Here is a 27,765-nt window from a genome sequence, read left to right on the forward strand (position 1 = left end):
TATGTATATATACGTGTATATGAGTGAATGGGCCATTCTCCGACTGTTTCCTGGCGCTACATTGATGAAGCGGGAAACAGCGATCAAGTATAATATCTAGATAAAATATATAAGTAGTCTTAGAATGATGTCAGTGTAAATCAAATAAATCTAAACTGAAAGTTATTCCATATATAAATCTGAATAGTACACAAGACTACTGACTGAAACAGATTATGAACCAGAGGCTCAGGTAAACCTGTATCACACCTGGCTATAAACAGATATGGGAAGGATCTAAGTTTGATCTCAGTTCTTAGTTTTTATGGACTGAGGTAGACATGTTGGATTTCAGAACAGCATGAAATAAGGGATCTTGACTGAGGATCATCAATCAATCACTTCTGCAAGGTTTTGATTCAATCTCCTCAATGGTTTTTGGCATTTCTTAGAAAAGTATGAAAATTTCAGCCAATCAAAGAACATACTGTTCTGTGGCAGCCACATCAGATGTTGGTAAAAAACGACATGAGGAAGCCTAATAAAGTACCATCAAAAGATAATTTCTGCAGAGATCTGGTTCAATTGACTCAGTGGTATCTGAGAAGATCAGCCCTTAAACATTCACAAACAAAGATCTTCTTGTGATCAACATCCACAAAAAGATTTTCACTCAGAATTCCCACCACAATTTCAAGGCAAAACCCAGGGTAGGGTAGAGAGGTTGAGGACAAGCATGGGTGTCAAATGCTTCCATAGAAATATCACTCAGTTACCACATAAACATAATAGGGAGGGAAATGCACAGTCTGTGATGATGTTACCATATTTGCCAATTTTTGCATATGCGTATATAGTACACGATGAACCTCTTTCATCTGCCAGCCTTGGGACCTGGTCATTGCCGGACCACAGAAAATGCCTAAAAACAGATATTGACCCCTAAGGGAACCTGGATGTAAATATTCCCAACCCCCTAGTTTTGCCAGCTCATTCCACATCCATGTTGCTGTGTTATCAAAGGTAGAACAAAGCTAGAATAGGAAAAATTATTTATTTATTATTTATTTTGCTTTGTCGCTGTCTCCCGCGTTAGCGAGGTAGTGCAAGGAAACAGATGAAAGAATGGCCCAACCCACCCATATACACATGTATATACATACACGTCCACACACGCTAATATACATACCTATACATCTCAATGTACACATATATATATATATATATATACACACACAAACATATACATATATACACATGTACATAATTCATACTGTCTGCCTTTATTTATTCCCATCACCACCCTGCCACACATGAAATAACATCCCCCTCCCCCTCATGTGTGCGAGGCAGCGCTAGGAAAAGACAACAAAGGCCACAATCGTTCACACTCAGTCTCTAGCTGTCATGAAATAATGCACCGAAACCACAGCTCCCTTTCCACATCCAGGCCCCACAGAACTTTACATGGTTTACCACAGTATTCCTGGTAAATTATATGGGAGGGTATTGATTGAGAGGGTGAAGGCATGTACAGAGCATCAGATTGGGGAAGAGCAGTGTGGTTTCAGAAGTGGTAGAGGATGTGTGGATCAGGTGTTTGCTTTGAAGAATGTATGTGAGAAATACTTAGAAAAGCAAATGGATTGGTATGTAGCATTTATGGATCCGGAGAGGGCATATGATAAGAGTTGATAGAGATGCTCTGTGGAAGGTATTAAGAATATATGGTGTGGGAGGCAAGTTGTTAGAAGCAGTGAAAAGTTTTTATCGAGGATGTAAGGCATGTGTACGTGTAGGAAGAGAGGAAAGTGATTGGTTCTCAGTGAATGTAGGTTTGCGGCAGGGGTGTGTGATGTCTCCATGGTTGTTTAATTTGTTTATGGATGGGGTTGTTAGGGAGGTGAATGCAAGAGTTTTGAAAAGAGGGGCAAGTATGAAGTCTGTTGTGAATGAGAGAGCTTGGGAAGTGAGTCAGTTGTTGTTCGCTGATGATACAGCACTGGTGGCTGATTCATGTGAGAAAGTGCTGAAGCTGGTGACTGAGTTTGGTAAAGTGTGTGAAAGAAGAAAGTTAAGAGTAAATGTGGATAAGAGCAAGGTTATTAGGTACAGTAGGGTTGAGGGTCAAGTCAATTGGGAGGTAAGTTTGAATGGAGAAAAACTGGAGGAAGTAAAGTGTTTTAGATATCTGGGAGTGGATCTGGCAGCGGATGGAACCATGGAAGTGGAAGTGAATCATAGGGCGGGGGAGGGGGCGAAAATCCTGGGAGCCTTGAAGAATGTGTGGAAGTCGAGAACATTATCTCGGAAAGCAAAAATGGGTATGTTTGAAGGAATAGTGGTTCCAACAATGTTGTATGGTTGCGAGGCGTGGGCTATGGATAGAGTTGTGCGCAGGAGGGTGGATGTGCTGGAAATGAGATGTTTGAGGACAATATGTGGTTTGAGGTGGTTTGATTGGGTAAGTAATGTAAGGGTAAGAGAGATGTGTGGAAATAAAAAGAGCGTGGTTGAGAGAGCAGAAGAGGGTGTTTTGAAATGGTTTGGGCACATGGAGAGAATGAGTGAGGAAAGATTAACCAAGAGGATATATGTGTCGGAGGTGGAGGGAACAAGGAGAAGTGGGAGACCAAATTGGAGGTGGAAAGATGGAGTGAAAAAGATTTTGAGTGATCGGGGCCTGAACATGCAGGAGGGTGAAAGGAGGGCAAGGAATAGAGTGAATTGGATTGATGTGGTATACCGGGGTTGACGTGCTATCAGTGGTTTGAATCAGGGCATGTGAAGCATCTGGGGTAAACCATGGAAAGTAGTGTGGGGCCTGGATGTGGAAAGGGAGCTGTGGTTTCGGGCATTATTGCATGACAGCTAGAGACTGAGTGTGAACGAATGGAGCCTTTGTTGTCTTTTCCTAGTGCTACCTCGCACACATGAGGGGGGAGGGGGATGGTATTCCATGTGTGGCGAGGTGGCGATGGGAATGAATAAAGGCAGACAGTGTGAATTGTGTGCATGGGTGTATATATGTATGTGTCTGTGTGTGTATATATATATATATATATGTGTACATTGAGATGTATAGGTATGTATTTTTGCGTGTGTGGATGTGTATGTATATACATGTGTATGGGGGTGGGTTGGGCCATTTCTTTCGTCTGTTTCCTTGTGCTACCTCGCAAACGCGGGAGACAGCGACAAAGCAAAATAATAAAAAAAAATATACCCTCCCATATAATTTACCAGGAATACTCAACAAACTTATACCTCTGTAATTTGAGCCCTCACTCTTATCCCCTTTGCCTTTGTACAATGGCACTATGCACGCATTCCGCCAATCCTCAGGCACCTCACCATGAATCATTCATACATTAAATAACCTTACCAACCAGTCAACAATACAGTCAGCCCCTTTTTTTATAAATTTCACTGCAATAAACCACTAACACACTCATTCAGCTGCTCCCAAAACACTTGCCTCTCATGATCATTCTTCTCATGCCCAGGTGCATATGCACCAATAATCACCCATCTCTCTCCATCAACTTTCAGTTTTACCCATATCAATCTAGAATTTACTTTCTTACACTCTATCACATACTCCCACAACTGTTTCAGTAGTGCTACTCCTTCCCTTGCTCATGTCCTCTCACTAACCCCTGACTTTACTCCCAAGACATTCCCAAACCACTCTTCCCCTTTACCCTTGAGCTTCATTTCACTCAGAGCCAAAACCTCCAGGTTCCTTTCCTCAAACATACTACCTATCTCTCCTTTTTTCTCATATTGGGTACATCCACACACATTTAGACTCCCCAATCTGAGCCTTCGAGGAGGATGAGCACTCCCCGCATGACTCCTTCTTCTGTTTCCCCTTTTAGAAAGTTAAAATATAAGGAGGGGAGGGTTTCTGGCCCCCTGCTCCCGTCCCTTTAGTCGCCTTCTATGACATGAGGAATGCGTGGGAAGTATTCTTTCTCCCCTATCCCCAGAGATATGTACATGAATATGTACATGTGTATATATGTTTTTGTCTGTCTATGCATATGTATGTATACGTTGAAATGTATAGATATGTATCCATGAGTGTATGGGCGTTTAAGTATATATATGTGCAGGTGAGTGGGTTGGGCCATTCTTTTGTCTGTTTTCTTGCGCTACCTTGCTAATGCAGGAGCCAGTGACAAAGTATAATAAATATGAATAAATATATATATTTATTTTATTTATTTTGCTTTGTCGGTCTCCCGCGTTTGTGAGGTAGCGCAAGGAAACAGACGAAAGAAATGGCCCAACCCACCTCCATACACAATGTGCACACACACACGCCCACACATGCAAATATACATACCTATACATCTCAATGTATACATATATATACACACACAGACACATACATATATACACATGCACACAATTCACACTGTCTGCCCCTATTCATTCCCATCGCCACCTCGCCACACATGGAATACCATCCCCCTCACCCCTCATGTGTGCGAGGTAGCACTAGGAAAAGACAACAAAGGCCCCATTCATTCACACTCAGTCTCCAGCTGTCACACAATAATGCCTGAAACCACAGCTCCCTTTCCACATCCAGGCCCCACACAACTTTCCATGGTTTACCCCAGACGCTTCACATGCCCTGATTCAATCCACTGACAGCACGCCAATCCCGGTATACCACATCGATCCAATTCACTCTATTCCTTTCCCGCCTTTCACCCTCCTGCATGTTCAGGCCCCGATCACACAAAATATTTTTCACTCCATCTTTCCACCTCCAATTTGGTCTCCCACTTCTCCTCGTTCCCTCCACCTCCGACACATATATCCTCTTGGTTAATCTTTCCTCACTCATTCTCTCCATGTGCCCAAACCATTTCATAACACCCTCTTCTGCTCTCTCAACCACGCTCTTTTTATTTCCACACATCTCTCTTACCCTTACGTTACTTACTCGATCAAACCACCTCACACCACACATTGTCCTCAAACATCTCATTTCCAGCACATCCACCCTCCTGCGCACAACTCTATCCATAGCCCATGCCTTGCAACCATACAACATTGTTGGAACCACTATTCCTTCAAACATACCCATTTTTGCTTTCTGAGATAATGTTCTCGACTTCCACACATTCTTCAAGGCTCCCAGGATTTTCGCCCCCTCCCCACCCTATGATTCACTTCCGCTTCCATGGTTCCATCCGCTGCCAGATCCACTCCCAGATATCTAAAACACTTTACTTCCTCCAGTTTTTCTCCATTCAAACTTACCTCCCAATATATATGTGGAAGTCGAGAACATTATCTCGGAAAGCAAAAATGGGTATGTTTGAAGGAATAGTGGTTCCAACAATGTTGTATGGTTGCGAGGCCTGGGCTATGGATAGAGTTGTGCGCAGGAGGATGGATGTGCTGGAAATGAGATGTTTGAGGACAATGTGTGGTGTGAGGTGGTTTGATCGAGTGAGTAACGTAAGGGTAAGAGAGATGTGTGGAAATAAAAAGAGCGTGGTTGAGAGAGCAGAAGAGGGTGTTTTGAAGTGGTTTGGGCACATGGAGAGAATGAGTGAGGAAAGATTGACCAAGAGGATATATGTGTCGGAGGTGGAGGGAACGAGGAGAAGTGGGAGACCAAATTGGAGGTGGAAAGATGGAGTGAAAAAGATTTTGTGTGATCGGGGCCTGAACATGCAGGAGGGTGAAAGGAGGGCAAGGAATAGAGTGAATTGGATCGATGTGGTATACCGGGGTTGACGTGCTCTCAGTGGATTGAATCAGGGCATGTGAAGCGTCTGGGGTAAACCATGGAAAGCTGTGTAGGTATGTATATTTGCGTGTGTGGACGTATGTATATACATGTGTATGGGGGTGGGTTGGGCCATCTCTTTCGTCTGTTTCCTTGCGCTACCTCACAAACGCGGGAGACAGCGACAAAGTAAAAAAAAGAAAAAAAAAATTATGACATTCATTTTTTCATTTCATTTCAAGCTAGAAGTTTCAGTTTTCTAAATTATTTCTTACATTTTTCATATGTATATATATGTATATGTGTGTGTGTGTATATGTGCGTATGTATGTGTATGTATGTATATATGTATATATATGCATATTATCCCTGGGGATAGGGGTGAAAGAGTACTTCCCACGCATTCCTCGCGTGTTGTAGAAGGCGACTAGAGGGGACAGGAGCGGGGGGCCAGAAATCCTCCCCTCCTTGTATTTTTTAACTTTCTAAAATGGGAAACAGAAGAAGGAGTCACGCGGGGAGTGCTCATCCTCCTCGAAGGCTCAGACTGGGGTGTCTAAATGTGTGTGGATGTAACTAAGATGTGAAAAAAGGAGAGATAGGTAGTATGTTTGAGGAAAGGAACCTGGAGGTTTTGGCTCTTAGTGAAATGAAGCTCAAGGGTAAAGGGGAAGAGTGGTTTGGGAATGTCTTGGGAGTAAAGTCAGGGGTTAGTGAGAGGACAAGAGCAAGGGAAGGAGTAGCAGTACTCCTGAAACAGGAGTTGTGGGAGTATGTGATAGAATGTAAGAAAGTAAATTCTTAATTAATATGGGTAAAACTGAAAGTTGATGAAGAGAGATGGGTGATTATTGGTGCATATGCACCTGGGCATGAGAAGAAAGATCATGAGAGGCAAGTGTTTTGGGAGCAGCTGAATGAGTGTGTTAGTGGTTTTGATGCACGAGACCGGGTTATAGTGATGGGTGATTTGAATGCAAAGGTGAGTAATGTGGCAGTTGAGGGAATAATTGGTATACATGGGGTGTTCAGTGTTGTAAATGGAAATGGTGAAGAGCTTGTATATTTATGTGCTGAAAAAGGACTGGTGATTGGGAATACCTGGTTTAAAAAGCGAGATATACATAAGTATACGTATGTAAGTAGGAGAGATGGCCAGAGAGCGTTATTGGATTACGTGTTAATTGACAGGCGCGTGAAAGAGAGACTTTTGGATGTTAATGTGCTGAGAGGTGCAACTGGAGGGATGTCTGATCATTATCTTGTGGAGGCTAAGGTGAAGATTTGTATGGGTTTTCAGAAAAGAAGAGTGAATGTTGGGGTGAAGAGGGTGGTGAGAGTAAGTGAGCCTGGGAAGGAGACTTGTGTGAGGAAGTACCAGGAGAGACTGAGTACAGAATGGAAAAAGGTGAGAACAATGGAAGTAAGGGGAGTGGGGGAGGAATGGGATGTATTTAGGGAATCAGTGATGGATTGCGCAAAAGATGCTTGTGGCATGAGAAGACTGGGAGGTGGATTGATTAGAAAGGGTAGTGAGTGGTGGGATGAAGAAGTAAGATTATTAGTGAAAGAGAAGAGAGAGGCATTTGGATGATTTTTGCAGGGAAAAAATGCAATTGAGTGGGAGATGTATAAAAGAAAGAGACAGGAGGTCAAGAGAAAGGTGCAAGAGGTGAAAAAGAGGGCAAATGAGAGTTGGGGTGAGAGAGTATCATTAAATTTTAGGGAGAATAAAAAGATAATCTGGAAGGAGGTAAATAAAGTGCGTAAGACAAGGGAGCAAATGGGAACTTCGGTGAAGGGCGCAAATGGGAAGGTGATAACAAGTAGTGGTGATGTGAGAAGGAGATGGAGTGAGTATTTTGAAGGTTTGTTGAATGTGTTTGATGATAGAGTGGCAGATATAGGGTGTTTTGGTCGAGGTGGTGTGCAAAGTGAGAGGGTTAGGGAAAATGATTTGGTAAACACAGAAGAGGTAGTAAAAGCTTTGTGGAAGATGAAAGCTGGCAAGGCAGCAGGCTTGAATGGTATTGCAGTGGAATTTATTAAAAAAGGGGTGACTGTATTATTGACTGGTTGGTAAGGTTATTTAATGTATGTATGACTCATGGTGAGGTGCCTGAGGATTGGCAGAATGCGTGCATAGTGCCATTGCACAAAGGCAAAGGGGATAAGAGTGAGTGCTCAAATTACAGAGGTATAAGTTTGTTGAGTATTCCTGGTAAATTATATGGGAGGGTATTAATTGAGAGGGTGAAGGCATGTACAGATCATCAGATTGGGGAAGAGCAGTGTGGTTTCAGAAGTGGTAGAGGATGTGTGGATCAGGTGTTTGCTTTGAAGAATGTACGTGAGAAATACTTAGAAAAGCAAATGGATTTGTATGTAGCATTTATGGATCTGAAGAAGGCATATGATAGAGTTGATAGAGATGCTCTGTGGAAGGTATTAAGAATATATGGTGTGGGAGGCAAATTGTTAGAAGCAGCGAAAAGTTTTTATCGAGGATGTAAGGAATGTGTACATGTAGGAAGAGAGGAAAGTGATTGGTTCTCAGTGAATGTAGGTTTGTGGCAGGGGTGTGTGATGTCTCCATGGTTGTTTAATTTGTTTATGGATGGGGTTGTTAGGGAGGTGAATGCAAGAGTTTTGGAAAGAGGAGCAAGTATGAAGTCTGTTGTGGATGAGAGCGCTTGGGAAGTGAGTCAGTTGTTGTTCGCTCATGATACAGCGCTGGTGGCTGATTCATGTGAGAAACTGCAGAAGCTGGTGACTGAGTTTGGTAAAGTGTGTGAAAGAAGAAAGTTAAGAGTAAATGTAAATAAGAGCAAGGTTATTAGGTACAGTAGGGTTGAGGGTCAAGTCAATTGGGAGGTAAGTTTGAATGGAGAAAAACTGGAGGAAGTAAAGTGTTTTAGATATCTGGGAGTGGATCTGGCAGCGGATGGAACCATGGAAGTGGAAGTGAATCATAGGGTGGGGGAGGGGGCGAAAATCCTGGGAGCCTTGAAGAATGTGTGGAAGTCGAGAACATTATCTCGGAAAGCAAAAATGGGTATGTTTGAAGGAATAGTGGTTCCAACAATGTTGTATGGTTGCGAGGCATGAGCTATGGATAGAGTTGTGCACAGGAGGAGGGATGTGCTGGAAATGAGATGTTTGAGGACAATGTGTGGTGCGAGGTGGTCTGATCGAGTAAGTAACGTAAAGGTAAGAGAGATGTGTGGAAATAAAAAGAGTGTGGTTGAGAGAGCAGAAGAGGGTGTTTTGAAATGGTTTGGGCACATGGAGAGAATGAGTGAGGAAAGATTGACCAAGAGGATATATGTGTCGGAGGTGGAGGGAACGAGAAGTGGGAGACCAAATTGGAGGTGGAAAGATGGAGTGAAAAAGATTTTGTGTGATCGGGGCCTGAACATGCAGGAGGGTGAAAGGAGGGCAAGGAATAGAGTGAATTGGATCGATGTGGTATACCGAGGTTGACGTGCTGTCAGCGGATTGAATCAGGGCATGTGAAGCGTCTGGGGTAAACCATGGAAAGCTGTGTAGGTATGTATATTTGCGTGTGTGGATGTATGTATATACATGTGTATGGGGGTGGGTTGGGCCATTTCTTTCGTCTGTTTCCTTGCACTACCTCACAAACGCGGGAGACAGCGACTAAGCAAAAAAAAAAAAAAAAAAAAAAAATATAATATATATATATATATATATATATATGCCTTCTCCAGATCCATAAATGCTACATACAAATCCATTTGCTTTTCTAAGTATTTCTCACATACATTCTTCAAAGCAAACACCTGATCCACACATCCTCTACCACTTCTGAAACCGCACTGTTCTTCCCCAATCTGATGCTCTGTACATGCCTTCACCCTCTCAATCAATACCCTCCCATATAATTTACCAGGAATACTCAACAAACTTATACCTCTGTAATTTGAGCACTCACTCTTATCCCCTTTGCCTTTGTACAATGGCACTATGCACGCATTCCGCCAATCCTCAGGCACCTCACCATGAGTCATACATACATTAAATAACCTTACCAACCAGTCAACAATACAGTCACCCCCTTTTTTAATAAATTCCACTGCAATACCATCCAAACCTGCTGCCTTGCCGGCTTTCATCTTCCGCAAAGCTTTTACTACCTCTTCTCTGTTTACCAAATCATTTTCCCTAACCCTCTCACTTTGCACACCACCTCGACCAAAACACCCTATATCTGCCACTCTGTCATCGGACACATTCAACAAACCTTCAAAAGAGTTGATAGAGATGCTCTGTGGAAGGTATTAAGAATATATGGTGTGGGAGGCAAGTTGTTAGAAGCAGTGAAAAGTTTTTATCGAGGATGTAAGGCATGTGTACGTGTAGGAAGAGAGGAAAGTGATTGGTTCTCAGTGAATGTAGGTTTGCGGCAGGGGTGTGTGATGTCTCCATGGTTGTTTAATTTGTTTATGGATGGGGTTGTAAGGGAGGTAAATGCAAGAGTCCTGGAAAGAGGGGCAAGTATGAAGTCTGTTGGGGATGAGAGAGCTTGGGAAGTGAGTCAGTTGTTGTTCGCTGATGATACAGCGCTGGTGGCTGATTCATGTGAGAAACTGCAGAAGCTGGTGACTGAGTTTGGTAAAGTGTGTGGAAGAAGAAAGTTGAGAGTAAATGTGAATAAGAGCAAGGTTATTAGGTACAGTAGGGGTGAGGGTCAAGTCAATTGGGAGGTGAGTTTGAATGGAGAAAAACTGGAGGAAGTGAAGTGTTTTAGATATCTGGGAGTGGATCTGTCAGCGGATGGAACCATGGAAGCGGAAGTGGATCATAGGGTGGGGGAGGGGGCGAAAATTTTGGGAGCCTTGAAAAATGTGTGGAAGTCGAGAACATTATCTCGGAAAGCAAAAATGGGTATGTTTGAGGGAATAGTGGTTCCAACAATGTTGTATGGTTGCGAGGCGTGGGCTATGGATAGAGATGTGCGCAGGAGGATGGATGTGCTGGAAATGAGATGTTTGAGGACAATGTGTGGTGTGAGGTGGTTTGATCGAGTAAGTAACGTAAGGGTAAGAGAGATGTGTGGAAATAAAAAGAGCGTGGTTGAGAGAGCAGAAGAGGGTGTTTTGAAATGGTTTGGGCACATGGAGAGAATGAGTGAGGAGAGATTGACCAAGAGGATATATGTGTCGGAGGTGGAGGGAACGAGGAGAAGAGGGAGACCAAATTGGAGGTGGAAAGATGGAGTGAAAAAGATTTTGTGTGATCGGGGCCTGAACATGCAGGAGGGTGAAAGGAGGGCAAGAAATAGAGTGAATTGGAGTCATGTGGTATACCGGGGTTGACGTGCTGTCAGTGGATTGAAGCAAGGCATGTGAAGCGTCTGGGGTAAACCATGGAAAGCTGTGTAGGTATGTATATTTGCGTGTGTGGACGTGTGTATGTACATGTGTATGGGGGGGGGGTTGGGCCATTTCTTTCGTCTGTTTCCTTGCGCTACCTCGCAAACGCGGGAGACAGCGACAAAGTATAAAAAAAAAAAAAAAAAAAAAAAAAATATATATATATATATATATATATATACATAGTTTATATATATGTTTATATCCCTGGGGATAGGGGAGAAAGAATACTTCCCACGTATTCCCTGCGTGTCGTAGAAGGCGGCTAAAAGGGGAGGGAGCGGGTGGCTGGAAATCCTCCCCTCTCGTTTTTTTTTTTAATTTTCCAAAAGAAGGAACGGAGAAGGGGGGCCAGGTGAGGATATTCCCTGAAAAGCCCAGTCGTCTGTTCTTGATGCTACCTCGCTAATGCGGGAAATGGCGAATAGTATGAAAGGAAAAGATATGTTTACCAAATGGCGTCCTAGCTTCGTCTCTTCAATGTATATCAACTGACTGTTATATTTCACTCTTGTGTGTCCCCTGATGATGTGATTATTACACGAAAGTGCACTTGGGAACTTTTCGTGTTTCATTTTCCCCGTGGACTCATAGGAATATCTTGATCACACGCAAAATTGTGATCCTTTCCAACATGTATATGTATGAATATATATATATATATATGTCTATATGAGTGGATGGTACATTCTTCATCTGTTTCCTGGTGCTACCTTGCTGATGCAGGAAGCGGTGATCGAGCATAATAAATATAAGTACAGTGTGTGTGTGAGTGTTATGGAGAGAGAGGTTTACACTTACATGGCCCTATCTATTGAACTCCTAAGTGTATGCATGTGTATGTGTGTGCATGTACACACACAAACACACACCCTAGCCTCTGCCAGGTGTCCATTTTATCAACAAGTCTCAAGGGGCGAATGAACAGCTAGGTGGACTGTAGAGCAGTTGCTGCAACCACGACTCAAACCTATGGATGTTTCATCTTAGGTGGCCCATGCATGTATAATATGCACCTTAACCTAATTCCATTATCTATCCCTATCTTAATAGAATAAGGTATATATTATATTAAGCAATATGATATACACCTTAGCCCTGTTCATTAGAAATAGATAACGACTTATGCTATGCTCGAGGCGGTACGAAGCCTAACAATTAACACCAGTATATCATATCAAGCAACATGATATAAAATTTAGCCTTGTCCATTAGAAATACATAATGGAACTGCAAGTCAGCAGTTTTAAATGCCTCATTATTAGCAGTTTTAAATGCCTGAGGGTCCAGAATAAATTTAGCTTTCATATTCAGAGTAATTGATATTTGTACATAAAGGTTACGGTAAAAGAGAATGCACTAGAGGAAACTGCTTTAAGCAAGTGGATTATTATTATTATTATTATTATTATTATTTGAAGAAAGATTCCTGGTGTTACACTGGATGGTCTTGCAGATGCCTTGGCAGCCCAAGGCTGTGGTACTGCCAGTAGCAGGAAAATGTGAATTCCTCTGGTGTGGGAAGTTCTTTGATGAGACTGTGCTTCCAGTGATACTGCCTCATCAAAGATGATTTTTCACTCACAGCATAACTTCAAACAGTGGCATTGAGGACGTGGACGAGGTGCTGGGTGGAGAGCGCGCTGGAGGACGGGTTCGGCAAATGAGGAAGAAGACCGATTTCGACGATGAAGGCCTGCACTGTGGCTGAGAGATTGACTTGAGGAGGCAGAAGTGATATTGTGACAGTGATTGTGTCAGCGTCGCGTCGCCTCGCCGCAGTGTATCGAGACAGACTTCCCCAGAACTTTTAAAGGGGAAGTAAATGTTTATAGTTGTGTTAATGGAGTGATAGTTTTCATGCATGGTGTTTTTGACAAGAAAATAGTGTAGTTGGAGAAAAATGTAGCTTAGTCATTGAAGCTTATTGACACAGTGGTGAAATTGATGAGAACTGCTATTGACGTTTGTGTGAATAAATTGTACATTTCCTTTTCCATAGCCAGAGGTTGAACCATTATGTGACATTCATTTTTTTTTTTCATTCATTTCAAGCTAAAAGTTTGTTTCTAAATTGTTCTTACATTTTTCATATGTATATATATGTATGTGTGTGTGTGTGTGTGTATGTGCATATGTGTGTGTGTGTGTGTGTGTGTGTATATGTATATATATATGTATATTATCCCTGGGGATAGGGGTGAAAGAATACTTCCCACGTATTCCTCGCGTGTCGTAGAAAGCGACTAGAGGGGACGGGAGCGGGGGGCCGGAAATCCTCCCCTCCTTGTATTAACTTTCTAAAATGGGAAACAGAAGAAGGAGTCACGCGGGGAGTGATCATCCTCCTCGAAGGCTCAGAGTGGGGTGCCTAAATGTGTGTGGATGTAACCAAGATGTGAAAAAAGGAGAGATAGGTAGTATGTTTGAGGAAAGGAACCTGGATGTTTTGGCTCTGAGTGAAACGAAGCTCAAGGGTAAAGGGGAAGAGTGGTTTGGAAATGTCTGGGGAGTGAAGTCAGGGGTTAGTGAGAGGACAAGAGCAAGGGAAGGAGTAGCAATACTCCTGAAACAGGAGTTGTGGGAGTATGTGATAGAATGTAAGAAAGTAAATTCTCGATTAATATGGGTAAAATTGAAAGTTGATGGAGAGAGGTGGGTGATTATTGGTGCATATGCACCTGGGCATGAGAAGAAAGATCATGAGAGGCAAGTGTTTTGGGAGCAGCTAAATGAGTGTGTTAGCGGTTTTGATGCACGAGACCGGGTTATAGTGATGGGTGATTTGAATGCAAAGGTGAGTAATGTGGCAGTTGAGGGAATAATTGGTATGCATGGGGTGTTCAGTGTTGTAAATGGAAATGGTGAAGAGCTTGTAGATTTATGTGCTGAAAAAGGACTGATGATTGGGAATACCTGGTTTAAAAAGCGAGATATACATAAGTATACTTATGTAAGTAGGAGAGATGGCCAGAGAGCGTTATTGGATTACGTGTTAATTGACAGGCGTGCGAAAGAGAGACTTTTGGATGTTAATGTGCTGAGAGGTGCAACTGGAGGGATGTCTGATCATTATCTTGTGGAGGCTAAGGTGAAGATTAGTATGGGTTTTCAGAAAAGAGGAGTGAATGTTGGGGTGAAGAAGGTGGTGAGAGTAAGTGAGCTTGGGAAGGAGACCTGTGTGGGGAAGTACCAGGAGAGACTGTGTACAGAATGGAAAAAGGTGAGAACAATGGAAGTAAGGGGAGTGGGGGAGGAATGGGATGTATTTAGTCAATCAGTGATGGATTGCGCAAAAGATGCTTGTGGCATGAGAAGAGTGGGAGGTGGGCTGTTTAGAAAGGGTAGTGTGTGGTGGGATGAAGAAGTAAGAGTATTAGTGAAAGAGAAGAGAGAGGCATTTGGACGATTTTTGCAGGGAAAAAATGCAATTGAGTGGGAGAAGTATAAAAGAAAGAGACAGGAGGTCAAGAGAAAGGTGCAAGAGGTGAAAAAAAGGGCAAATGAGAGTTGGGGTGAGAGACTATCAGTAAATTTTAGGGAGAATAAAAAGATGTTCTGGAAGGAGGTAAATAGGGTGCGTAAGACAAGGGAGCAAATGGGAACTTCAGTGAAGGGCGTAAATGGGGAGGTGATAACAAGTAGCGGTGATGTGAGAAGGAGATGGAATGAGTATTTTGAAGGTTTGTTGAATGTGTCTGATGACAGAGTGGCAGATATAGGGTGTTTTGGTCGAGGTGGTGTGCAAAGTGAGAGGGTTAGGGAAAATGATTTGGTAAACAGAGAAGAGGTAGTAAAAGCTTTGCGGAAGATGAAAGCCGGCAAGGCAGCAGGTTTGGATGGTATTGCAGTGGAATTTATTAAGAAAGGGGGTGACTGTATTGTTGACTGGTTGGTAAGGTTATTTAATGTATGTATGACTCATGGTGAGGTGCCTGAGGATTGGCGGAATGCGTGCATAGTGCCATTGTACAAAGGCAAAGGGGATAAGAGTGAGTGCTCAAATTACAGAGGTATAAGTTTGTTGAGTATTCCTGGTAAATTATATGGGAGGGTATTGATTGAGAGGGTGAAGGCATGTACAGAGCATCAGATTGGGGAAGAGCAGTGCGGTTTCAGAAGTGGTAGAGGATGTGTGGATCAGGTGTTTGCTTTGAAGAATGTATGTGAGAAATACTTAGAAAAGCAAATGGATTTGTATGTAGCATTTATGGATCTGGAGAAGGCATATGATAGAGTTGATAGAGATGCTCTGTGGAAGGTATTAAGAATATATGGTGTGGGAGGCAAGTTGTTAGAAGCAGTGAAAAGTTTTTATCGAGGATGTAAGGCATGTGTACGTGTAGGAAGAGAGGAAAGTGATTGGTTCTCAGTGAATGTAGGTTTGCGGCAGGGGTGTGTGATGTCTCCATGGTTGTTTAATTTGTTTATGGATGGGGTTGTAAAGGAGGTAAATGCAAGAGTCCTGGAAAGAGGGGCAAGTATGAAGTCTGTTGGGGATGAGAGAGCTTGGGAAGTGAGTCAATTGTTGTTCGCTGATGATACAGCGCTGGTGGCTGATTCATGTGAGAAACTGCAGAAGCTGGTGACTGAGTTTGGTAAAGTGTGTGGAAGAAGAAAGTTGAGAGTAAATGTGAATAAGAGCAAGGTTATTAGGTACAGTAGGGGTGAGGGTCAAGTCAATTGGGAGGTGAGTTTGAATGGAGAAAAACTGGAGGAAGTGAAGTGTTTTAGATATCTGGGAGTGGATCTGTCAGCGGATGGAACCATGGAAGCGGAAGTGGATCATAGGGTGGGGGAGGGGGCGAAAATTTTGGGAGCCTTGAAAAATGTGTGGAAGTCGAGAACATTATCTCGGAAAGCAAAAATGGGTATGTTTGAGGGAATAGTGGTTCCAACAATGCTGTATGGTTGCGAGGCGTGGGCTATGGATAGAGATGTGCGCAGGAGGATGGATGTGCTGGAAATGAGATGTTTGAGGACAATGTGTGGTGTGAGGTGGTTTGATCGAGTAAGTAACGTAAGGGTAAGAGAGATGTGTGGAAATAAAAAGAGCGTGGTTGAGAGAGCAGAAGAGGGTGTTTTGAAATGGTTTGGGCACATGGAGAGAATGAGTGAGGAGAGATTGACCAAGAGGATATATGTGTCGGAGGTGGAGGGAACGAGGAGAAGAGGGAGACCAAATTGGAGGTGGAAAGATGGAGTGAAAAAGATTTTGTGTGATCGGGGCCTGAACATGCAGGAGGGTGAAAGGAGGGCAAGAAATAGAGTGAATTGGAGTCATGTGGTATACAGGGGTTGACGTGCTGTCAGTGGATTGAAGCAAGGCATGTGAAGCGTCTGGGGTAAACCATGGAAAGCTGTGTAGGTATGTATATTTGCGTGTGTGGACGTGTGTATGTACATGTGTATGGGGGGGGGGGTTGGGCCATTTCTTTCGTCTGTTTCCTTGCGCTACCTCGCAAACGCGGGAGACAGCGACAAAGTATAAAAAAAAAAAAAAAAAAAAAAAAATTATTATTATATATTATTATTATTATATAACTTAGGAGTTATTGTTATTATAAACTATAGGACTGTTTCCACAAAGGGATCCCAGGGCTTTAATCCCAGGATCCCCTTTATTGGGGCTCCTGCAGCTCTAAGCCTGCATTATACATAGCTCAGTAGCAGGACAGGATTAACTCCCTTGAAGAGAAGAGTTATTTGACGACACTGTACTCTCTTTTGTCAGCTGATGATGACATAGCCTTGCTAAAGGTGACATTTCACTAGTGTTATAACCTCATCCAAGAGGATTTTAAGGCCCATATTAAGAGTCAAAGCAAGTTAATGAATATACTTTAAAAGTTAAACCTGACATCTGTTTATATCATCTCTCTTTGGTATAGAGTAACATTATCTCAGGGAAGGTGGTATAGCTCAGTAATGGCATATACCCTGACAGTGAGTCATTACTACAGATCACAGCAGATAACAGTATCAGTCTTCATTAGTGCAAGAGTTAGACTAGGTTCTCTTGGACTGTGATTGCATTTACATCTGAGACAAGTTTAATCTGTGAGCCTGGCATGGTGATCTTCAGACATATATGCAGTTAGTCACCATCATATTTAGACCTGACACAAGATTGATCTTTCTCACTGTTGCCTTCTTCCAAATTGAGAAGGGTCTAAATTCAATAATGACCAGCTGTGCAAATTCCATTGTAAAGATTATCTGGCCAAGTTCAAGGGTCAACTTTAGGTCACAGATTTTGTTTGCATTTACAGTCCCTAATCCTTGAGCCGAATTCCTGAGCCTTGTAAGGTCATCAGCATCGTAGTATTTTCATAGCTTATTGTTAATTGCCACCCCAAAAATGAGAGACAGTGTAAACTTATGTTTACGTATTTGCTTATTAATACTCACAAAGCAATAACATCCCACTTTCCAGTATTTATGTTTATTTCTCTTATCTATGTTTTTTCTTAATGTTCTACCATGGGAAATGGTATTTTTTGTATTCATATAATGAGAATGCATAACTAAACATCGGGACTGTAATTAGGGTGGGAATGTTTTCAGAGAAACCACCAGTTTGGTAGAGGAGTATTTGTTCAATGACTCCTGCTTGCATGATAGATGTAATTACAAGACCATTCATGCGGGTGATTTTCAGAGCTAAGGTTGAAATCAGGTTGAAATAAGGTTGAAAAAAGATTTTGTGTGATCGGGGCCTGAACATGCAGGAGGGTGAAAGGAGGGCAAGGAATAGAGTGAATTGGAGCGATGTGGTATACCGGGGTTGACGTGCTGTCAGTGGATTGAATCAAGGCATGGAAAGCTGTGTAGGTATGTATATTTGCGTGTGTGGACGTATGTATATACATGTGTATGGGGGGGGTTGGGCCATTTCTTTCGTCTGTTTCCTTGCGCTACCTCGCAAACGCGGGAGACAGCGACAAAGTATAAAAAAAAAAAAAAGAATATATGTGTATATATATATATATATATATATATATATATATATATTTTTTTTTCATACTATTCGCCATTTCCCGCGATAGCGGGGTAGCGTTAAGAACAGAGAACTGGGCCTTTGAGGGAATATCCTCACCTGGCCCCCTTCTCTGTTCCTTCTTTGGAGAAAAAAAAAAAAAAAAAAAAAAAAAAAAAACGAGAGGGGAGGATTTCCAGCCCCCCGCTCCCTTCCCTTTTAGTCGCCTTCTACGACACGCAGGGAATACGTAGGAAGTATTCTTTCTCCCCTATCCCCAGGGATACATTTATATCCTGATAAAAATTCCTGCTACTGATACCACTTTGGTGACAATACCTTGTCAATAACTAGCTTTTAAATATTTCTCACATATCAACTTGTACATTTACTAGATTCTTCATTGTTATCTTTCATTATCATTTCTTTAAATGTAATTGCCTTTTGAGATGAAATCTTGGTGGGAGATCCCCAGTAAAGATAATTTTGAGTCTAATTATAAACCATCTACATCTTACTTATATATATATTATCCCTGGGGATAGGGGAGAAAGAATACTTCCCACGTATTCCCTGCGTGTCGTATAAGGCGACTAAAAGGGGAGGGAGCGGGTGGCTGGAAATCCTCCCCTCTCGTTTTTTTTTTTTTTTAATTTTCCAAAAGAAGGAACAGAGAAGGGGGCCAGGTGAGGATATTCCCTCTAAGGCCCAGTCCTCTGTTCTTAACGCTACCTCGCTAATGCGGGAAATGGCGAATAGTATGAAAGAAAAAGAAAAGAAATGCCTCATGTTATTCTCGAGTCAGTATGAACAGTTAACATCCCCCTGAATATCATACAACATTCTTCACAAAAGTTACACACTCTACACTATTCACAAAGAGTTAATTGCTTCATTCTTTGCTTATCCCCAAACTTGCTGATTTTCTAAACAGAATAGGCATAGAAAATTGCCACATGGCCTCTTGACATACAAGATAAGCCAATTTTTCCAATATCGCTCATCCCTAAAAAGTTTGCTGACTTACCATAACAAGTCACAGATGGCGCATTATGCTCTCAACACAAACCCTTTTTAAAAGCCCTACAACAGGCTGTCATGGGCAGTTTCTCAGAGTCGCAAGGTCTCTACCTAGGGCAGAATATAGGGCAGACATTCTGCCACCAGCTTCCCAGGGACAAATGTCCTGTGTGCTTCACTATATTGAAAAAGTCTATTTTTGATGAAGGAAAATTTTCCTTTACATCCTTAAACCACCACTAAAGGCAGTTATACATGTATGATGATCAGCAATGCTAACAGCTATAGCACAGAAGTATGTTTGTGTGTGAGATAATATGCCAGGAAAAAAATTATCGTGGAAAAAACCATCCACCTTTGGTAAATTAAAAACCCTATCTGACTAATATACAAGATTGTACATTACTGTACTTTTTTTTGTCTTTTCCTTACTTTTGGTTACTACAGATATATTTTCATCAAAAAAGTTCAGTCAATACTTTAGTTTTTGTGCAAGGAGAGTCCTTTAGGATTATAAGTGCAGTTTTTGGGGTTAGACAGCAATTTTGACCCAAATTGTCTTCCATTATTTCCAAAGCACTGAATACTATCTTATGCATGACTTGTTTGTAAAAAAAAATTTACTTATTCTTTTTTGAAAGACAAGTTTCAATTTTTTTCATTTTAAGTAGCCAGAACTATGATTTCCAATTTGACTTTACTGTATATGATTTTATGGCTTATGAAGCAGCATTTTTTACTATCCGTGGCAAAATCAAAATTTTGAAATCCTCATGTCCAAACCAAGGGAATATTGAAAAAGTTGGATTCTGATCAGGTTTAGTAAGCAACTGAATGAGTAAGGACCGGAGCTGACTCAGATGCACACGATCTCGGGACTCAAGGAGGTATGACATCTGGGGATAAGACTTGCCAAATTGAAGTTGGGAAAGTACTAGGAAGGCCTTGCATGAGTCAGAGAAAAGGGCATAGTTCAGTGGTAGAAGATGGAAGAGGACTTTACAGGGAATCAAACAGTGTAGATTTTAGTGGAGGATAAGGTACTGAAAAGAGTGGCTTTAGAATCTGGAGAATTAGCTATATACTGATTAGGTTTGGAAGAAAAGAGGAAAGGCTGCATCATGTAAGTTACTGGAGATGTTTTTGATTGATGATCAGAAAGATTTGTGAGCAGAAGTCGATTAAGAATGCTTTATGATAGTGTCTTTAATGTCTCATCATAAACAGACTAAAGGCAGAGGACCTCTTGCACAGTGTTTCCAGAGGCTCCTAGATAATGTTCCTACTGACTACATTTATCTTACGTGTCTACCAAATGTCCTGCCTATTAGGCATAATGATAATACTCGTGATAAAGTTGGTGGTTATTGTGGAGGTATTGTGCGGCAAATGTTTTGGTTATTACTAATCTTTTTTAATGTGTCACTAATGGTACACAATACAGCGATAATAGTCGGTACCATTTGAAACAAGGGCAGTATTAGTAAATGCAGTAGCCGGTAATGGCTGCAGTTCATCGGGGACAACAGAGGAAAGAGACAGTAATCAAACAAAGAGTGTTGTTTAGTAATACAAAAAAATCTAACCTTTAAGTTACTCAAATATTCACTCTCCCTAATACTCAAAACAGTTACTGGCCTTCAAGGGTAAAATGACTTCAACTAAAAGAGTGATTTTTACCATGGAATCCCACCTTATATATATGATTATATCAAAAAGAAAAGAAGGGAAGAAATGCATAAAACATTTCTGAATAACAGATTCTAAGATATATGAATGAGTATCAGGGAGGGAGACCATCAGTAAATACAGTCAGAAAATGTATCTAAATGGAAACTTCACCCATAAACGAGATACTGAAATTACTTGAATCATCACAAGCAGGCGAAATGAGTACCGTGAAAATACCAGAAAGACCAAAAATATGATGATGCACAAACAGAAGGAAGGAACAAAATGGAAGAGAGTAAGATGCTAATTACAGACTGACACTAGAATGCTATGATGCAACAAGAATGAATGATAATGGAATGATATGAAGTAACAAAGATAAATAACAATGGAATGATAAAAAAAGTAGATTTCAAAAGGAAGGATGTGAAGCACCACTAGTGAGCCACTAACTGTGCAGTAACAATGGAATGATGTAAATCATTCAGGGTTAACAAAAATAAATTGATGGTGAGCAAAGCATTTATGAATGTGAGAAGTATCAACAGTAAGTGATAATGGCCTGATGTGTAGCATCAAAGGTAAATGAAGTGTGAAAGATAAGAATAAGAGAGAAAGCAACTATAAAATACAGATCTCCACCTATAGTAGTATGCTGCAGACACAAAAAGACAACACTAGCAACAGCTTATCCTAATCAGGCCTTATATCTTACAAATATCACCATTCTCTTACAGAGTACTTTCCATTAAAAATCATATGATATAATAAGACCTTTCTTTTGATCAACCTTAAAAATTGATACTCTCAGGCCCCAATTTTTCAAAGACCATGGGCAAGAACACCAGAAACTGAAATGGCCTTCATATTGATAAAAGTACAATTGTTCTTCAATTTCAAAACAATCAGTAAATGAAAACTAAAGGTAAAGCATGAAAACCAACTGTTTACAGATGACAACTTTGCAAACTATGACACAAACATTTTTTTGGACACAGAAATGTAAAGTATCTATAGTTAGTGATAATGGAAAGGTTTGATGCAGCAAACACATGTAATTATGTCAAATGCCAGTCAAAACACGAGAAGAAAACACATGAAATGACCAATATATGGAATGGTTTGAAGTATTTGAGTCAAGCAAGAATGAAGTGAAGCATAAAAAAGGTATAAAATGAAGGCATAATGATATAGCAATGATGAGATACATAGTAAATAGATTATGAAGTAAATATATACAAATTATGGACTGACATAATGCAACGACATGCAATGGAAAAAACCATGTTTGGTGTCCTACTGGAATAACACTTAGGAGCTTAACCCTTTCATTGCACAAGATTTCTGATGACACCCCATTGAAATAATAAAATCCCTTACATAATACCTATTTATCACTTATTACTGACACCCAGAAAAGTAATACATTTTCCTCTAAATTGGCGTGGGAAAAGGTTGGCTGGATAGTGTTGAGGCCCTAGATTGAGGTCCAGATCCTCCTTATTTATGTAAATAAATGATAACATTTTTTTTGGTGAGGTTTCATTCTACATACCTAAACACATTACACACTTTATGATCTTATGAAAGGTGACTTCATACATACCATTGGATTTTTTAATGAAGGAAGGGTGTTTTTCATACCATATCATCACTTACATACTTTATATGTATATACATTTTTTATATATTACGTGCAATATCAATGTAATTACTCATCTATAGAGAACATTATTTGTATGAATATATGAGAGCAAATTACCATATTTTCACCAAAAACATAAACTTTGATAAAAATCTTTTACTTCAAAATTGATCAAATTAGTTGCTGCATAAATCTTGCTATGATGACAGAGTTACACTTTCTTTGGTGATATATTGGTGACTGTGAATCATGATACTATGTCCAGCTGTGCTGTTAGGTTGCTTTAATGACATCGGTGAATAGGATGCAGTCATACACCAGATGGGAATTCATACGAGGGTGCAAAGGTTAACAGCCACAATTGTGGTTCTGCACACCATGCAATGTACAGCAACCAGCATGGCTCAGCACATTGAAAGGGAAATTACACTTTCTTTGGCAATTCATGGGTGACTGTGATTCACGATATTCTTTCCAGCTCAGTTGTTTGGTTGCTAATGATATCTATGCAAAATCATATCTCAAGTGGAAATTCAAAAGTGATCACAAAAGTTTAAAGCCATAAATGTGGCTCAGTGCACCATACTATCTATGGTGGCACAGCGCAATGAAAGGGTTAAAGTATCAAGGGAGAAGGAAGCAAAAGACACACCACTTATTCACTGTTAACAAAAGGAAAAGTACATCAAAAGAGCATTCAGTGTCTGATCATATTCTGTGCATTCATATCAGTGCAGCACTGCACTAAACAAATCCAATCATAAGTGTTGGGACTGAAATCACTGTACTCTTTCTGCATAACACAATAATTTCTCAAAAGTAAAGTGCAGTTTGGAGGTTTTCAGTGACAGTATGATGCTAATTTCAAGAAAAAAGGGTAGATGACTGGGGAGAACATAAACTAGCAATTGTGAATAAGCAACAAAAATAAGATATTGAGACAAAAAAAATTCTCAAGATCTTTGTTATTAAATAGAATGCAAAACACATTACTGCACTTACAATCTGATGATGGAATATGGTTGATGAGGGGCTGGAACCAAGAGAAGATGAATTCCACTACAGATGAATACATTTCAGGAATGATGACAAGCGACAACAGAGAGAGAAAAAAATTTTCATAATAGTTTGAGAAGGATCCAACTGATTACTATCATCTAAATGTGCAAGAAAAAAAATCCAGAAGGATCATGGGTCCCTAGTCAAGAGGATATGATTTTAATAGATTATGGTGATGTGAGGTGGCTCCGACTGAGTAGTGGATTCTTATCAAAAGAAAAAGATAATTGTTTAAGAGGTATATTCCATTTAACTAATAAAGAGTGAATCTTTACACAAGAAAGTGATTCTAGTTTTCTAGTGATGAGGAAAGACTTGATAATGAACAATAAACACTTTAATCTAACAAAAATAAATATGAAAGCTATGTACAGAAATTCTAATCACTGCATCCAATAGGGTGAGTGTGAAACAGCAACAAGTGAAGCATATTACTGTGAAGATAATGAAAGATACACATTATACATACATATATAGTTGTGTGTGTATGTTTAATTACATAGCTGTAAAGTATGGGATGGGGATCTACACTGAGAGAGCCTAATCTCTTAAACTTTCTTTACTGTCATACAACTTTTTACTTTTCTGTGTACTGTTTACATTCAGTGTCTCATTACTTAGCTTATTTCATTCACCCAATTTCACATTACTATGGAAGAACTAATTAAAATCCTTTCTAAAGACGGTGCTTGTTTAATTTAATGTCACAACTTTTGAATGGTGTTTTTCTCCTCCTTTCAATGAACTGTTTACTCAACTCTGTCAATTTGATTTAGAAACTTTAGACTTAAGTTTCTCTTCATTTTTCTAATTTCCACTGAGTAAGTTTACTGCCTCTAAACTCTACCTGTAACTTGGGTAAACTCGAGATGCATCATTTAATCAAGACTGAATTAATGTTGTATAAAGTTCACTGAATCTTTCTTATCCATGCCCCTATGAGCAATATCATTATAAGCCAACATCTAAAATGCCTCCTAAAGTATTCTAATGCAGTGGTCTGGTGACAAGTTGGGTACTATGCTAATCTCAAAGTCCCTATCACATGCAGATTCATGAAATTTGCTTCCTGTAAGATTAAGGTCATATCTAGGCCTTCTTTCACTGTGTCCCATCTACATTACTTTGCATATGGTCAGGCGGAACTTCTTTAACCATGTGTCTGACCAACATACACACACACACACACACACACACACACACACACACATACACACATACACACACACACACACATATATATCTATATCTATATCTATATCTATATATATATATATATATATATATATACATATAATGTAAAAGCAATATGTACAGTAAGGCAATAAGGCAGATCGTAGAAGGTAGGCATGAAGTGGTGTGTTAATAAGTCCCGCCACCGTGCCGGGCGTGCTGGCCGGCGTGCCCCCACTGAGCAAGGCTGCAGCCGCCTCTACGTTACCATTACGAGTGCTCATTATGGGCAATCTCGAGGTGTTTCTTCAGATCAGTTCGTATATCAAACCACTGAGGGCAATAAAAACAGGGCACCTGATCGGAGACACTATGGACCAGGCCTACGTGGTACTTTAGTGCAGCTATGGTGGAGTAGCGCTTGCCGCAGTGGGGGCAGTCGCGTGGGCCAGCGTAGCGCGGCCGGCCAACTTTCACCGTCAGCTGGGTACCTGCAACAAGACCACCGCCCTTAGTCTACGACACTCCCACACACCACATTGTTCCACCCTATCTCTTGCTGTTGTTGATCCTTCTCCAGTTGTTGTTCTTCCAATACAATCAATAACTAACTTTAAACTCCTAAGAAACCTTTACATACTATCTCCCCAACTTCCATGTCATTATTATCACCCTACTAATACTAATACCAAACTGTAATTACCTACATTAACCAGTTCACTAAAGACTTATTTCAATACCTTGTTTATTCCAACAGCTTTACATACAGTGCAAAGACTAATGCCTACCTCGTCTTGCTATCAAAAATTCAAGAACATCCCATAAACCTCTCGGGAAAGATCCAATTTTCTTCTGAAAAGCATTAACTACTCTTGCCTTGATATCATATGCTCTGATGATGTGCGAAATTTAAAAACTCTGACACTTACTGAATCAAGTGACAGCCAAGTGAAGAAAAAGGTGAAAAGACAGTCAGTATCTTTGCACAAATAAGAAGTCAAAGACCAAGAAAAATATGAATAAAATGAAACGTATACACAAGAATAAAATAATGGATATAACTAACATGCGAAGAAGAATACATATATCAAAAATAGTTACAGCACTTGAGACTTATCAGTAACATTCCTTGTGTCTGCAGATACAAACACAACATCTCTGATTATTCACTTTCCATTCACCAGCAAACTTGATAAATGTACTTTTGTCATAACAAGCTTTGCTAATAATCAACTCAGTAAATCTATGAACTAAGAGAAAATGGCAAAACAAATTCACAATCATCCACATGGAATGGATTAAACGAAATATGTGGATATATATATATATATATATATATATATATATATATATATATATATATATATATATATATATATATATATATATATATATATATATGAATAATTCTCATCCAATCAATACCAGACTTTTCTTCAAATCAGATGTTTCACATCACGATAAAATATCCAAATTAAAAATACAATAAATGTTGTAAATGAAAGGACATATTCGAGTAGATATAACTCCACATGGTAGGGTTTATTCCAAGTTCTATGTAATTATGATAAGTAAAACACACAACTACTCATATAACATGTGTGCACTATAAAAACCTTAATAAAAGATACTGCCAATTATGCATATCAACAAGAAGGCCTCATATTGAGTGAGTCCTATCTGGTCGCTTAAATATCAGTATATTTTTACACCAATATCCCCCCAAAAGTAATTCTTCTGAAATACAGTTGAAATACAAGCTCAATCCACTGAGAAAATTCTGAAAGAGATTCCACCAATTCATGTTTCATGCTTGCACTAAAATAAAGCAAGAAGCACCTGCACTGTCTACTATCCCACCAAAAGCAGAAAAAAATATTTGCAAAAGTTTCTATAAACGTGTTACCTGTTTGAACTTTCCATGATTCAGAACTAGCACAGTTTTTTCCATAATGAAAATGCAAATTATTGCAGCCATGAGCCCCTAAATCCAATGAGTTTGTCATCACAGAGGATACCTATGATAAATGTATAGTTTCCATCATGTATTGTTCTTGAAAGCAAGAACATCTCCAAAAGAAGACAAGCAGACAGAAAAAAAAAAGATAGACACATGAATGACAAGATGATGTCCCATCTACACTTTTGCAGTGATGGAACATTAAAATGACCATGTTACAGATTAAAACAAAAATAAGCATTTGATCCTGCTCACCTTAACAGATTTATGTGGAATTTGTGTGGGTTTACAAAAATACTAAGAATCCGATGAAGAAACATTCCATCCTGACTCTGCTTAATTGTTCCAACTGGACATTTTTGAGGGTTTTTGATAAACTGTGAATTACACCTATCACCACTTTTCCATAACTATATGGGTAAAATGGGCTTCTGAGATATGGGTCATCAACAGTTTACATACTTCTGAAACAAGGTTCATTATGAGCTTACAGGCTTCTGAAACATAGATCATCTGGAGTTTTCTATGTATAATGGAAGATTACTACAGCATTCCCATGTGCTACTCAAAGTAACATGGTGCATATTAAATTGTTTCTCTTTACTGATGAAATTAATATTCTGCATGTTCTAGCTGACAATTCCAACAGATAACACATTTCCTCCCATTAAAAAGGTGTACTGGGTGGCTATCTAACCAATATATAAATATGGAAATATGAGTTACGCTTCACTAGTTTCTGATGTGACATGTGACACCAGCTTAATGCCCCCTTATCTACATTTTCCTTTTATTTCTGCTCAACTTTAACATTTTTCACTTTTTTCAAGCTAATTCCATCCCTTGGGCTGTCAGTGGGCCCAGAGTAATTATTGGCCCACATATGAGGTCATACAATCTAAGTTTAGGTAGACGCTACCCAACCTGGTGACCCAAAATGTTTCAAAAAATAGCAATTCCAGTGGAACTCTATCAGTATGGAGAAATTCCTTTCACATGAATTGTTTCTGATTATATATTTCCAACTTGTAATTAATGAAAATGGCACCAAAAGTTATGGTAAATATTACCATATCAAAAAACAAAAAAAATTCATCTTTTAAAATTCAAAATAACTGGCAGTATGAT

The 27,765-nt window shown here is 40.0% G+C and overlaps 1 protein-coding gene across 3 annotated transcripts in view; it reads right to left on the bottom strand.

Annotated features, from left to right (window-relative positions):
* Positions 1-27,765, bottom strand: part of LOC139751039 (uncharacterized) — a 442,294-nt gene that overhangs the window by 124,065 nt on the left and 290,464 nt on the right. Inside the window, exon 6 of one of the 3 annotated variants that reach the window (XM_071666169.1) lies at positions 24,546-25,168. The exons of the other annotated variants lie outside the window; for them this stretch is intronic. Coding sequence (XP_071522270.1) covers positions 24,948-25,168 — 221 coding nt within the window. The 3' untranslated portion in view covers positions 24,546-24,947. Of the gene's footprint in view, positions 1-24,545; positions 25,169-27,765 lie in introns of those variants that run through there. 3 annotated transcript variants of the gene reach the window in all.

The sequence above is a fragment of the Panulirus ornatus genome, chromosome 10, assembly GCF_036320965.1.
Source record: "Panulirus ornatus isolate Po-2019 chromosome 10, ASM3632096v1, whole genome shotgun sequence".
Lineage (NCBI taxonomy): Eukaryota > Metazoa > Arthropoda > Malacostraca > Decapoda > Palinuridae > Panulirus > Panulirus ornatus.